Source organism: Bactrocera tryoni, unplaced genomic scaffold (genome assembly GCF_016617805.1).
Source record: "Bactrocera tryoni isolate S06 unplaced genomic scaffold, CSIRO_BtryS06_freeze2 scaffold_11, whole genome shotgun sequence".
Taxonomy (NCBI): Eukaryota; Metazoa; Arthropoda; class Insecta; order Diptera; family Tephritidae; genus Bactrocera; species Bactrocera tryoni.
In genome coordinates this window covers 19,523,944-19,539,438 of record NW_024395824.1, presented here as the reverse complement: position 1 = coordinate 19,539,438, position 15,495 = coordinate 19,523,944, and the positions used below count along the sequence as shown (strand labels likewise).

The window sequence follows — 15,495 nt, the reverse complement described above, 5'->3', positions numbered from 1 at the left end:
TTGTTCATTTAAAAACATAGTACAATTAGTACTAAAATTATTATTATATTCAGCTTATTTGAGCTAACTCGTAATGATTCCATATATGACGTGTAGATTTTGTTTAATTTACTTTTAGGTTTGCTGCAAAGATCTGTGGTATCTTGAGGTCACTAAACCACTTTATGCCGTTAAAGTTGGTTTGGTGCGTGCTTCCACCCATGCATTGGAACTGTGTTGGACCGCTACTACTTTTGCTACAGCCTATGAGTTACAAACACAAAAAATCGAACCTGTAACTATGGCTGCTAAAGTGGTAACACCTTCATATGCTCCTAGTGCTTGTGCTACGACAGTGCCCAGCAGTCAAAATCCCGTTAATGGAATGACAACGTCAATACAACCCTCACCAACAATGTCATCGAACAAGCATCAGAAGATTTATAATACAGCCCTACCCACTGTTACTTTGCAACAATCTACTGTCAAAGTATCTACCAATGCTCTTATACAGCAACAGGCGCAGCCACAAACGCATCAGCCGCAGCAACAACCTCATATGCAGGGTTCAACTATTTACATAGCACAACAAGTTCAGCAATCTCAACAAATCAGTCAAATCAATGCAAAAATTTTAGCTTCGTCTCCGAGCATTGTAGAGAATACTATGCCGACGCCACGCATAATAAATGCGGCAGCACCGGCAATTGTAAATTCCAGCACCCCTGTTAGCGGTAGTGGAGGGGTCATATCAGCAACTTTAGTAAATGTGTCCCAACAACAACCAAGTGTATCAATGATCAATAATAACATAACAACCATATTGCAAAAATACCGACCGAATACGGTTGTATCTCGAACTTCTGCTATAACTGCACCAATTGCCACAGGATCGGCTGCAATATCGTGTACACAGGTGAATGCTGGTACTAATAGTTTACGTGTTGTAAGTGCTGCGTCTACTCCTGTAACAACAACAGCTCAGACGAATACTGTTCGCATTGTGTCAGGAAATGCTGGTCAGACTTTACGTTTAGCTACTACACAAGCTTCAGGAAATACAACTACCATATTGAAAACCGCTCAAAATACGAGCGCTAACATGACTGGACAGGTACAAAACACTGCTATTGCTAATTCAGGAACGTCCATAGGTACTGCTACCACAATTGGTGGCAAACAATATATATTGCAAAAGCCTTTAACATTGGGAACAAATGTACAGTTTCAGTTAGTAAAAACTAGCACAGGCGGAGTAGCCGTGCAAACCCTTCCGAAAATTAATTTGAAAAATACTAACACCGCAGGCGCACCAACTGTAGGTACGCAACAGACAGCAACAGGACAAATAGTGACAGCTTCACAAACAGTAGTTAGCAATGTTGTTTCACAAACACAGCAACAGTTTATTGCTACTGTTGGCGCTGGTACCAATGCAAATTGCATAACATCTATAGCAACTAATGTGTCCACCGGACAGCAAAAACCAATAGTATCTGGTAATCTTGTTAAATTGGTTTCCCCGCATACCGTTAGTGGTGGTAAATTAATTATGAAAAACTCAAATATACTACAAGTGGGGAAGGTATCTTCAAATGTTGCCGGCAAACCAGCATTTGTTATCACTAACAAACAGGGACATCAGTTAACCAATCAACAGATCATAATTGTTACTACTGGTTCAGCTTTACGAACCATATCGACATCAAATGTGGTGTCTCAAGCAGGTGCATGCAACATTGTTTCAATAGTAGGTTCTACATCGACAACAGCTACAGCTGTAGCGCATAGAAATGTGGTAGCTACTCAGAGTGGTGTTAAAATGATACGTGGAGTTACAAGCACAACAGGACGCCCAATTACTCTAACATTGCCTTCAGCGACAACGCAATTGTCTCAGCAACATCTTACGGGTCAACAACATCAGCAAAAAATCAATGTGCAGGCTGCAAATATACATCAAAAAACAATAACATTGGGAGGTAAAGCAGTAACAGTTCAAATGGCTGCAAATCCCAATATAACTGGGCTAACCAAAACTGTTACGATCGTTGGATCAAGCTCAGGGCATACTCAACCTCAGACCATTGTTACAAGCGGTATAGCTGGCAACACAGGAAGCAAATTAGTCGTGTTACCCGCTAACACAACCATAGCTAATAAAGGATTTGTTAATATTTTAAATACAACTGGCGTAAATAATAGCGGAGGAAATACTTTGCAACGTTCGATTACATTAGCATCTAAAAATATAATGGGGACAACAAATTCACAAGTCGGTTTTGCGACACACATCAATAGTAATGGGTCAAATGAACCGACAGTTGCTATAACAGCACTAACAGATTCTAATTACACTGAGGGTGATACTATGGACGATATAATTGAACAATTAGATGGTGCAACAGACGTATTTGGAAAAACCATTGACACTAACTCCGAAGATATTGATTGCGAGGCAGAAACTCTCGAGTTGAATTATAACCAAAACCAAGTAGTAGAAATGTATGAAGATTTTGAAGAAGTCGGCATTACCTCTTTAAATGAAACAAGAGATTCTACAAATATTCGTGTAAGCACGAGAAGGAAACCTGAGTTTGCAATTGAATGCATGCGCGTCCCCAATGCGGTAGTCATCAACTCAGAATCTCCCCACATACAAACAGTATATACACAAAAATGTTTAAGTAAATAAAGGAATAACTTCGGAAAGACCACTTGCATTACAGGTTTGTAAAAATGTGTTTTTGTTAGGTTTATACTGAAATTGTTTATCTGTAATGCTACGTTTATGTGTAAAGCTTGTATTTTCTTGATTTCAAATTCCAAAAAACAGTAGCATCTCCTTTTTTAACACTTTTTTTATTTGCCATTTAGCACTCTTTAGTCCTACTTTTGCTTAGTTCCAAATATACTTATATGGCTATTATAGATCTACTTATATCAGGATATTTGGAAATAAAAAAACACACACTCATTTTTTTTTTTAATAGTAGAATGAAAGAAAATGGAAATAGCTGAAGAACTATAAATTTATCATAAGTTTAAAGACTTACGTGTTGATGCAAAAACGACAAATTTAAAGATTTTATTTTATCAGTGAATTATTTTATTTAGTGAAGGAAAAATATAGCATCATTAAATAGGGTTTTGACTTGACTTGACAGACATTTGGAAAAAAAACTTTTAAAAGTAATAGCTGCTTATGTTTATCCAGTTCCAACCGAACATCATTGCGAGGATCATCATCATTCCTTGAAGATTCATATATGTTTTCGGAATTAAAATGTCATTTGGGAATAACTTTTACTGTAAACTTAACAAATCGAAAAATAACCCGCCCTATTCTTTTTAATCTTACTTGTACTTTAATTCTCGTATCTTCCTGCGTAAAGTATTCTAATAATAAATGAAATATTAAACCGTTGCAACTAGTCTTGACTCCTCAATTTTAGGTTTAAATAAATCCACTTAATTTTAGAGACTTCAATTTTGGTTACTCACAAGTTGTTCTTGTTGTAGCGACAGAGAAAGTCTCAGAAATAATTTGGAGGAAAACTGCCGAGTAGCCAGTCCTTGGCCAGATAAAAATTTGTTTCCGTTCCGATTTCGTAGACCAGATTGTCGTGGGACTGAACTTCAAGTGCACTGCGGTAGCGCGGTTCCGCACAGTTCAGGAAACTGTACATATACTCTTCCATACCATAGTATTTTAATTATATCAAAAAGTTAAAATCGCTAAAGCACCTTTAGAATTATCTGCTCTTTATATTGTGTGTCCCTATTACAATCTACAGCGTGATTTTGCTTCCAATGAAGTCTTGAATCTCGGTGTTATCAATAACGGTTGACCCGTCAGTTGAAATATTATTGTGCTCACATAATCAGATAGACTTGCTTTGCAACCCTGCACTAACATTTTTTCTGACTCATACGTAATGGTGCATTAGTGAAGAATTTTTTTTTGCGTTATAAAACGTTGCAGTAACCCTTTATTTTTGTTTTCTTTAAATTGCTATTATTAATTTTAAGTTTTAAAAATACAACGAAAACTAAATTTGCGTTTTCATTTGTCATTTGAATTCACAATAGTAAAACTAATCTAATATATGCAAAAAAAAACTGATGACAGCTGCTATACCACTTCAATGGTACAAGAATACTCTCTTACCCGAATTCAACTCCATAACTTTTGTTTGCTTGTACTTTCTTTGACAAGAGAGCATTAGCAAGCAAAGAAATGGCGAATCGAAGACAAAAGAAAATATTATATTACCGCATATCCTGGAAAACTTCAGCTTCGTAGAAAAGAAAAAATACCAATTCCGTGTTAATATAATTTTGCCAAAAACTTTTCGAAAAAATACAAATTTGATATTAGAGGAGAATAGTAAAGAATTAGGTTTTGCACAGCGACCTACGGTCTGTTGTACCTTCCCCAATATCACATATGATCACCAAAGTGCAGCATCCTGAACAATTCCAGGAGCCTGCTGGGCTCGACTGAGGATGGAACTTCGGCTTTTATCCTGCTTCTGCGAATTTCTGGGTAATCCAAAATGAGGTGTTCTGGGGTTTCCTGTTCCATGTCGCAGTACCGTCAATTTGCGCAAGAGACTATGCCCATGTTAGACAAGTGCTTCCTGAGCCCACAGTGCTCTGTATAGAGCGCGAAAAGGAGGCGGAAATTTTCTCGGGGGAGGTCGAATATTTATTTAAACCTTACGAGGTTCTGCCTTTCTAGAAGCAGCTTGTCATGCCGCATTCCTGCTGCCAATGCTGTTCTCTCCCCACTGTCTCCTCCGTGCGGAGCTGCTCCTCACTGCAATGCATGGTTCTTACCCATCATCCTGGACGCTGCCATAGTGCGGGCTAGTTCGTCCGCCAGCTCATTGCCGGCTATCTTTTTAATGCCCCTACACCTATATTAGGTGAACTCATTAAAAGCAATTTAACCTCATACGCTGTGATCACCTTTAGTGCCGCTTGACTGTCGTTATGTATGTGTGAGACCTAAGTTGCGGTAGATGTGAAGATTGTGTTCTGCACAATGAATTATAGCCAAGACTTCTGCTCGAAAGATGCTCGGAAAACATCCCAATGGTATCTATAGTTTGGTATGCGGTCCCGCAATGCCTGTTCCAATGCCTTCCGGTGTTTTCGTGTCGTCAGTGTACCACTGGATAGTGCTGCCTCTCAGCAATATATCGAGCGTGGAGTCGTTCCACTCCGCGTTGTGCCGAGAGTAATTCTCTTTGTAACGCCTACCCTTGGAAGAAGGGCCTTCATTTGTTGAGACGACATTATTTTCCCTTCGCTTGAGTTCCAGCATGACTCCCAAGTGCTCCAGTAGGGCAAGTGCGCATTGCCTCTGAAGTGCAGACACAGGCGAGCCTTTACGGCTTCTGTAGTTGAAGGCCTACCAAGGTCTCCGTTGTCTTAGGTGCCCAAGCAAGCTCTGCATAAGTTATAATAGACCTTACGATCTTGGTATACAGCCATGTTATGATACCTGGCTTGCAGCCCCAGGATATCCCCGCTAGGCGTCTGCATATCATGAGTGCCTTAGTGGCTGTAGACAACGTTGGATCCACATGCCTACTCCACCGTAATGTTGAGTCTAACGTGAGCCCAAGAAGTTTGACCTCTTTACACACGGCTAACTCCCTGTCACCGAGTCGCCTCAAGCCCCGAAGAGATCTTCGCTTAGTAAAAGGGATCTAGGTTGCTTTTGCCATCCCTTTGCTAGATTTAAGGCATTTTGAACTTGGTTGCAGAGAGTACTCCATAGTAGAGAGGATAGTACTCCACCCGTGGGCAGCACCTCGTAGTGCCAAGACAAATCTTTCTCTGCCCCTCAGTTGTTTCAGCTAACCTAGTACGCTGTAAAGCCTGTATCCATTTGCATACTGGAGCCTGCGTAAGACGCATTATCCAAAGCACCTTCATCAGCTCTACCAAATCTGGCATACCTTGTTGCAAAAGAGTTCGAAGGATGCCATCCGCCCCTGGTGACGTATAGTTCGAGAAGGAAGCTACTGCCAATTTGATTGAGTCTGCAGTGAATATATTTTTTGCAGTCATCCAAATCCAGGCTTTCTGGCCTACGTGCGTCCCATCCAGTCTTTTACTGAATAATACTGTGTCCGTCTTTCCTCTAGACAAATCCTTGTGTAGCCTGGCTGCCTCAGCGATCGAGGAGACACAGTCACAGAATATCCTGAAACTGTTTGTCTTTGCTGACCTAATCTCCTTGTTGTAGGTTGTTAGGTGTTGCCTATATTCCTCTCAGTTACCCGTGCGCTTGACTTTATTCAAAAGCTTGCGCACTCCCAGTTCGTACTTCTAGGGATACGAATCGGAGGTCGGTCCTTGAATTTCATCCAGGTTATCCGAGTCAAACCTCCTCTCGATGATAGCCGTGGTTGCTGTTGCATGGGTTCACCTGGGCAACTCCTATGCTAAAGGTCACGGAATTGTCTCGATCAGAGATAGGTCCTCGTCCCCATAGTCCTCACCAACCTGTAAAACCCGAAAAGGAACTCCTGAATTGAGGGTATCACTCCTTCCTGCTCGTTGGGAGACTCGTTTCGCTCTCCTTTAATGACAGCTGCAGTCGCAACCTGCTTTCTTCGGAGGAGGTTTGGGGTGGAGCGTTGTTCTCCGACCGCCTGTAGCTGCTTAACCTTAACCTCTTGGAACTTGGCGGTTCCCGAGGCCTTATCTGTCCGTTCTTTGTCTTCGCGATCCGCCTGTGGCGACTTATCGCCCTCGAGATGCCTAAAGTACTTCTTGAGAGTGGCACCACTAATGCCCGCTCTACATGGGTCGTCATAACCATCTGGGCGTCCTACTTCTGCGGCGCGAGGCATTTTTCCTCCCCGTTTCTTCCTCCTTTTGCGGATTCACCTCTTTTGAATTCACCCTACTCTGTGCAGTTGATCTTGCTCGAGGGGGTTGTTACATTCGTGCACGGATCCGCAATCATACGAAAGAAAATTCCGTGATACGTCAATCGTATACGGTGATTAGCATTACGACGTACGATAACAAACCGGTCGTTATTTGTTTTTAATTCAAAATAGTTTTTAAAATCTACATTGCTTTGGATCGTATTTTTTTAGTCGCAGTAGATGTGGAACTATCACAACTGTTGCAAATTTTCAATAAACTAACAAAAGCCAATTAAATATCAAATCGGATCCGACTTTGTTTTTTTTTATTTGAGCTCAGTGATGGAGATGATAAAATAGTGCGGATGTAGCTAAGAGATCGTAGCAATAGCGTAGGTACAACAAAAAAACAAATTATGAAACCTCATTAACAACATTTTCTTTGTAGGTGTATCGTCGAAGCATTAGAATCTTAAAAAGACGGTGGATAGTTTTACGATATGGCAAAAGAGGAAGGTATTACCCCACAAATGTGGGAAGATTTGCTAACGTTTGTGCAGCATAATATAACATCTGCATAAAATTTAAGGGTTCGTCTCAGTGTGAAATTTTCGACAAATCGACATTATCGGATAGTATACACTGTAATAAACATTCTCTTGAATTTTCAAATCGAAATTCTAATTATAATGGTCGTTACAGCGTTTCTTGTAGAAAGGCAACAAAGTGGGTAACATAGCTACTTTTTTGTTCAAACCGTCGCCATTTTGTCAAATTAAAAAAAAAAAAATGTTTTCCTAGCATGATAGCCACTTTCCTTCAGATTAATGATCTTTAAGAAATTTTTGTTTTAGATAAAATTGCGGCCGCAATCCTGGACATCATACAGGACTTTGTTTTTTACGTGTAATTTCAACAACTTTTTTAATTATTATACATCCAATAAATAAACATAAAAACATTATATTCGTCATGAATGTTTTTATTTATAAAAAAAACTGGACCGGTTAAGTAATTTCAACATTAAAAAGAATGCGAGAATCAGTGATGTCACACTGAGACGATCCCTTAAAATAAGTTATAACCCTCAAAATTGCACTTCGGATCACACACAAGAAATCTATACCGGGTTGGCAAAACGCCTAATCGCAATCGGAGAAAAGAAAATACATAAAATAAAGTATTCTTTATTAAATTTACTTTGAAAATGTCTTTAACCTTGTAAATATTTTTTTTCTTAATGTAAACTGAAATAAAAAATTTTGATTTTCATTTATTGGTATCTTGCTTTTGTTCTTTATTATTAAAAATTATAAAAAAATATTCAATTTAAAAAAATTCACTCACATTTTCATAAATTTGTCTATTACGATTGGCATGGAATAGTATATAATCTAGCTGATATTTGCTAAGACGGTTTTTAGTTATTTAGTTTTGAATTGCGTTTCTCTCCATTCAACTCAGTCGAGTGGTAAACTGTACTAGGGGTACAACTACGATGTACTTAGTCAAAATTTAGCTTAAGGGGGGCGGGGGGTAAGGTTTGTTTCGTCGAAAAAAGACCTTTTTTCGTGAATTTTTTTAGAAACAATTATTGCTGTAGGTTTATTTTACTTATTATTATTATATGAAAGGAATAACGGATTTATCATCGTTCTCTGCAGGCACCTCGAAAAAAAGTTTTCGTGCGGTGACCAGCCTACAGCATCACTGGATCATCTGAAACCAAAAACTTAAAGTGCTTTCTTTAGTTTATTAGTTTATCTTTCAATTGACGTCGAGTTTTTTTTTAATTTTTCCATTTTTGGCACCATTTTCCAGCCAAAATTACGATTTTGGACGAAAAAATCGTCCTATTTGTTATTGTAAAATTCTTAGAAATTAAAATTTTTGGAAAAACTCGACGTCATTCGAGAGCTATATATATAAAATATTTGTGCAAAATTTCAAAACGACTGCATCGATCGTTTTTTCTGTAGGCTGGTCACCGACTTTAAAAATGACATATTTGGGAAAATCGATTCAAAGTTTTGTACACTCAGCGCAGGTAGTTACAGATACCGTTATTCAACCTGATGTAACTTCGTTAGTTTTTCTCCGAATGACCTAAAACTTTAATACATTATTCTTAAGATGTTGATGGTTCAGAAAAAAAAAATAAAAAAAAAAATGGAAAAAAAAGTTGTCAAACCTTAACCCCCGCCCCCCCTTAATGAAAATAAAAGTATATACTTAATTCCTTGCTTTGACTCACCCCCAATGTGGAAGTATGTTTGGAACTTTCAGAAAGGGTGTTTTTCTTCAATTTTGGACTTGACTTGAATTTGTGGCGACTCATTTGCCTGCGACGTTAATTCGTTTGTTATATTGTTACAATAGCAAACATTCCCTTAAAAGTTTAAAGAAGCCTTAAATTATTTAATCTTATATTAATAAGCATTTTTCCGTGTATACAGATCCAACTACCGCAGTAAAGAAACGAATTGTTCAGATCCGTTAACTTACAGTATTTGTCCGGAAAGTGATAGAATAGCCAATTTAAAAAAAAAATTTATTGAACCAATCATTAAAATACTTTAAGAACTTTCAAAATAGTCTCCTTCTGCGTCGATGCAGCGGTGCCAGCGCGATTTCCAAACATTGAAGACGTTCGAATAGCCTTGAGAGCCGATTTGCATGCTGCTTGGATCCTCTCTGCCGGCGTGTGTCACTCGGAATATTGCCTCTTTGTCTCGGGATCATACTCAAAGATCTATGACTCATCACCTGTGATTACGTTATTCACAAATTGGGGGTCACTTTAACTTCTTCCTCTTTCTTAATTGGCGTAAACACCGCTTACGCGATTATAGCCGAGTTAACAACAGCACGCCAATCGTTTCTTCTTTTCGCTACATGGCGCCAATTGGATATTCCAAGCGAAGTCAGGTCTTTCTCCACTTGGTTCTTCCAACGGAGTGGAGGTCTTCCTCTTCCTCTACTTCCCCCGGCGGGTACTGCGTCGAATACTTTCAAAGCTGGAGTCTTTTCGTCCATTCGGACAACATGTCCTAGCCAGCACAGCCGCTATCTTTTAATTCGCTATGTCAATGTCGTCATATATCTCATAGAGCTCATCGTTCCATCGAATGCGATATTCGCCGTGGCCAACGTGCAAAGGACCATAAATCTTTCGCAGAACTTTTCTCTCGTAAATTCGCAACGTCGACTCATCAGTTGTTGTCATCGTCCAGGCCTCTGCACCATATAGCAGGACGGGAATTATGAGTTACTTATAGAGTTTGATTTTTGTTCGTCGAGAGAGGACTTTGCTACTCAATTGCCTACTCAGTTCGAAGTAGCACCTGTTGGCAAGAGTTATCCTGCCAATCCTCTACGCTGGTTCCAAGATAGACGAAATTATCTACAACTTCAAAGTTATGACTGTCAACAGTGACGTGAGAGCCAAGTCGCGAATGTGACGACTGTTTGTTTGATGACAGGAGATATTTCGTTTTGCCCTCGTTCACTGTCAGACCCATTTTCTGTGCTTCCTTGTCCAGCCTAGAGAAAGCAGAACTATCGGCGCGGGTGTTGAGGCCGAAGATATCAATGTCATCGGCATACCCCAGCAGCTGTACACTTTTATAAAAGATTGTACCTGCTCGATTAAGTGCGTGTCGATTCTCCTTTCACGGGTCTTTTGCAATAATAGGCGCTTGGTAAATATCTGGTCGGTTGTTGATTTTCCAGGTCTAAAGCCACACGAATAAGGTCCAATCAGCTTTTTGACGGTGGGCTTTAATCTTTCACATAATACGCTCTATAGAACCTCATATACGATGTTTAGGAGACTTATCCCACGGTATCACTTTTTGTGGATTGGGCAGAGCATACTTAAATTCCAATCGTTGGGCATGCTTTCGTCCTATTATATTTTTCAAAGAAGCTGATGCATGCTCCTTATCAGTTCTTCGCCGCCGTGTTTGAATAGCTCGGCCGGCAATCCATCGGCCCCCGCCGCTTTGTTGTTCTTCAGATGGGTAATTGCTATTCGAACTTCTTCATGGTCGGGCAATGGAACGTCTGCTCCATCGTCATCGATTGGGGAATCGGGTTCGCCTTATCCTGGCGTTGTGCGTTCACTGCCATTCAGCAGGTAGGAGAAGTGTTCCCTCCATAATTTAAGTATGCTCCGGTTTTGAAACCTTCAGTTAGCCGCCGCATCTTTTCGTACAATTTTCGAGCATTACCCCTGTCGGCCAGCTTATCAAGCTCCTCGTACTTACGCATTTCGGCCTCTTTCTTTTTCTGTCTGCAAATCCGTCTCGCTTCCCTCTTCAACTTTCAGTATCTATCCCATCCCGCACGTGTTGTGGTCGATCGTAACGTTGCGAGGTAGGCAGCCTGTTTTGTCTCCGCTGCAGCGCGGCACTCATCGTACAAGCTGTTCTTTTGCATTTTCCGAAAACCAATGGTTTCGGTTGCAGCTGTACGTAAGGAGTTAGAAATGCCGTCCCACAGTTCCTTTATACCGAGTTGTTGACGAGTGCTCTCATAGAGCAGGAGTGCAAGCCGAGTCGAAAATCGTTCGGTTATCTGTTGTGATTGCAGCTTCTCAACGTCGAACCTTCCTTGTGTTTGTTGACGTACGTTTTTTGCTGCACAGAGGCGGGTGCGAATCTTGGCTGCAACAAGATAGTGGTCTGAGTCGATGTTAGGACCTCGGAGCGCACGCACATCCAAAACGCTGGAGACTTGTCTTCCGTCTATCACAACATGATCGATCTGGTTGGTGGTTTTTCGATTCGGAGACAGCCAGGTGGCTTGGTGAATCTTCTTATGCTGGAATCTAGTACCACAGATAACCATATTTCGGGCCCCGGCGAGTCAATCAGCCTCAACCCATTTGGGGTTGTTTCCTCCTGGAGGCTGAATTTACCGACCGTCGTGCCAAAGATACTTTCTTTGCCCACCCTGGCGTTAAAGGCGCCAAGCACGATTTTGACATCGTGGCGGGGGCAGCCCTCATAAGTGCGCTCCAAGCACTCATAAAAGGCGTCTTTGGTCACATTGTCCTTCTCTTCCGTCAGGGCGTGGGCGCAGATCAGCGATATGTTGAAGAACCTCGCTTTGATGCGGATTGTGGCTAGACGTTCATTCACCGCAGTGAATGATAGTACTCGGCGACGGAGTCTCTCTCCCACCACGAATCCCACAACAAACTTGTACTGTACTGTAGTAAATGTCACAAGGACCTACTCCTCTCAGTCCTTGTTCCGTCTATTGCATTTCTTGGACGGCGGTGATGTCAGCCTTCACTCTAACGAGGACATCAACCAGCTGGGCAGCGGCACCTTCCCAATTAAGAGACCGGACATTCCAGGTTCGTGCCCTCAATTCGTAGTGCTTATTTCGTTTGTCGTGGGGGGTCACTCATCCGCGGCTTGTTGTTTCCTTTCATTGGGGGTGCTTTTACGTGGCGCGTCCAAACCCAGCGCACAACCCTATGTAGGGGATGTTTCGCCTTCTCACTTTAGCTCGCCTTCAAACGGATGTTCTTAGGCTACCCAGAGGATACTTGGTCAAAGACCGGAAGTCGTGAGCTACTTGAGCCATATGTAAAAGAATCGTTTCTGGCCACTCTCAAGTGAATGGCGATCAGAGAACTTTCCTCACTTGCCTGAACTTCTACACATGATCCCATCCTCCTGGTCACTTTAATACATGTTAAAATTTTCTTCGCCGCAATTTCTGGTTGCCAGTGAGTAAAGCACTTTTGGGACCATCTTCGCGCACACCTTGCGCATGTTCAAGTGCTCCGTAACAATGTCATGAGCCACAGATTATGATAAGTTTAACATCTGGGCAGTTAAACGAATATGAATCGACGGTCTGAATTCAAAACTTTGCGCACACGAGTCACATTGTCGGTTTTTGTCAAAGTCTCCCGGCGCGGTCTTCATCTGCAACCTCTTACCGGCCCTTCAAAAAGGCCTGGTGCCACCGAAACACACCACTTCTTGCCAAAGCAACATCTGGACAAGACTGCTTTATCATATCAAACGTCTCTGTCGCAGATTTACCGAGTTTCACACAGAATTTAATCGCATATCTTTGAAACACGTCGCGAGAATATGTTTGTCCTGACACTCCAGGTGGTTGGAGACATCTGACCAGCTGCTCGTTCGTTAGCTAGGAACGCCCTCTACCGCGCGCACGCTCTAAAGTACAGTCACGTCGGAAGAAAACCACCCCTATTACTTTCCGGACACACTCTGTGTGTCACCCCAAAGTATTTTCATAAAAATACTTTTCTATTGGAGCTTTCTCGAAGTATGCAAGTGAAAACATACAAAAGTATATTCTTGTGGAAAATAAATAATTAATAAATAATAATATGCATCATGACTTAAGCTAGTCTAAAATCAAATAGTCCGATGTGCACGAAAGCAGAAGAAGACCTTGTCAAAGTTATAAAAGATGGATCAAATACGATATTATAGTAACTAATGCTGACTATTACTATTGCTGGGCCCGCCAACATTATTGCCGTAGGCACGCACATCTTTCATTTCAAAAAAGCCTTTTCTATTGGTTCCACGTGTTTCTGAAAATATACATTTATACATTCAGAAATCATCACATTCCTATGAAAAGTCGAGTTTTCGTAAAGTTATAACGTTTTCACTGCTGAGAAAATTCTGTGGTGAATCGGAACTCCTATATTAAGTACCAGTACCCATATAGCATATAGCAGACTGGAAGTTATTTTAGTAATTAATTTTTTTTTATTTGCAAGTGAAATCATTTTAATTGCAGAAGAAGAGGAAGCATATCTTAACATACAAAACATACATCAAACATTAAGCTCCTGCAGTCGTACCCCATCATATAAAATCGTATCTCGTTTTCTAGAGACTTAATGTAAGAAGTCGACTGTAAATTTCGGTCGACTTCTATGTTACCGACATCGATCCGAATTTTTTCCGCGCTAGGGCTATTTTCGGCGGTCTAAATCTGTTAATATCAGTAAGTAAGTTATGTTTGACATCTTTGGTCACCATCCTTTAGCAGGTCAATTTGTTAGGGTTAAGGAACATAACGAACTTCTCTGCAGGCAATTTTTACTAAGAAGGTTTTGCAGAAATCATTCTTCATTTAATTTCAAACATGAACAAAACGCCATTCACAGTAGATCTGTTAACACTTTCACTGCCTCCCTTTCAGGGAATGGAGTCTTTGTTGTTATACTACCACGCATTTCAAAAGAGGAGTACTTCTTTTTGGATACTGTAGCAGGTAAAGCTCTTACTTATCCACAATAGACCTCGAAATACTAAACCTATGAGTGCCCGAATGACTCTTTGCAAGCCCTATGAAATGAACTCAAATAAAATCTTTATCTTAAGGTCTGACCTCGATGACAATTAACTCGCGTCTTGTCACTCAAAACAGGGTCTGGAGAGCCGCTAGAGCAACTAAAAGAAGTCGACAACAAAATTTAAACTCACCCCTGAACTTGTTTGTAGATTTAAACTTAATTTAATAATAGGTCTTGTGCAAAATACTAAAAAGCATTTTTTCTTTTTTTTTTGCAGATAACATTGAATTTAATGTTATACTAACATGAATATGCGTCATCATACCCAGCTATATATAACTTAACTCAGCTATTAATGCAATATAAACAGGGCTGGGTCAACTTACCGTGCGTAAATAGATACATATGTAAATTACGGATAATGTTTCAAATGCACACGTTAAGATAGTTTATAAAAATGCTTTTACTACTATTAATTTTCAGATTAGACTCTTTGATTCATAATAACAGTTTATTTGCATTTACAATTTTAATCTTTAATTGGAATTAAATTCCCATAATTATCTTTACAACTTTATTTAATAAAAAGATGCAAGACATTTATAATATGTTTATTTATATTTAATTTGAATGAAAATGACAAAATTACCATAAAGCTTCATTCCTGGTTTAAAGATATTCAGCAATAAGCCGAAATTTTTATTTGTAGTTAAGATTTTGAAATTTAACATATACATACATATATAATAACAATGTGGAAAAAATGTTGAACTCGGAAGTGTTTGGAATTATAGATAACTATTTTATGTAGTAATGCAATTATTTTTTTTACTTTGTGTTGAAAGTGTGTTTATTAAAAAAATAAATATCAAAATTTACACATTTATGGATATATTTACTATTGTACATTTATACAAAATAAACGGAGTAATATTTCCATTACGGAGAAAGATTATTTTAATATATTAACTGGAACACAGTAAAATAGTACATTCCCCAGCAACCAGCACTTGCAATTAAAGTATTATAAAATGCATATTAAAAGTTAAATTCGGCAGACATCATAGGAACTTTGTAGAAAGTTTTCGAACGAATTTTTTTGCAACTCTTAGATTAGAGGTCTTATCAGGTTACTAACTCCACTGCTTTTTTTTATTTAAATTAACTCGATATCAATCTGACGAAAAGATTCCGTTGACTGATTGGCTTTTTGGTAGAACAATAGTGAAGTTTATTTCCGAAAAATATTAATATATATATAGATGTCTTATCTTATATATAGATATATATATATATCAGGGGCGAACGCAGGGGGGGGGG

The 15,495-nt window shown here is 39.6% G+C and overlaps 1 protein-coding gene across 4 annotated transcripts in view; it reads left to right on the top strand.

The window, feature by feature from the left end:
- Positions 1-15,117, top strand: part of LOC120779735 (host cell factor) — a 60,951-nt gene extending 45,834 nt beyond the window's left edge. For 2 of the 4 annotated variants that reach the window (XM_040112110.1, XM_040112111.1), the window contains 2 exons: positions 119-2,708; positions 14,453-15,117. In XM_040112110.1, coding sequence (XP_039968044.1) covers positions 119-2,674 — 2,556 coding nt within the window. In that variant the 3' untranslated portion in view covers positions 2,675-2,708; positions 14,453-15,117. Of the gene's footprint in view, positions 1-118; positions 2,709-14,081; positions 14,154-14,263; positions 14,376-14,452 lie in introns of all 4 variants that reach the window. The other 2 variants (XR_005705742.1, XR_005705743.1) reach the window with 2 other exon arrangements.
- The last annotated feature ends 378 nt before the right edge of the window (positions 15,118-15,495 follow it).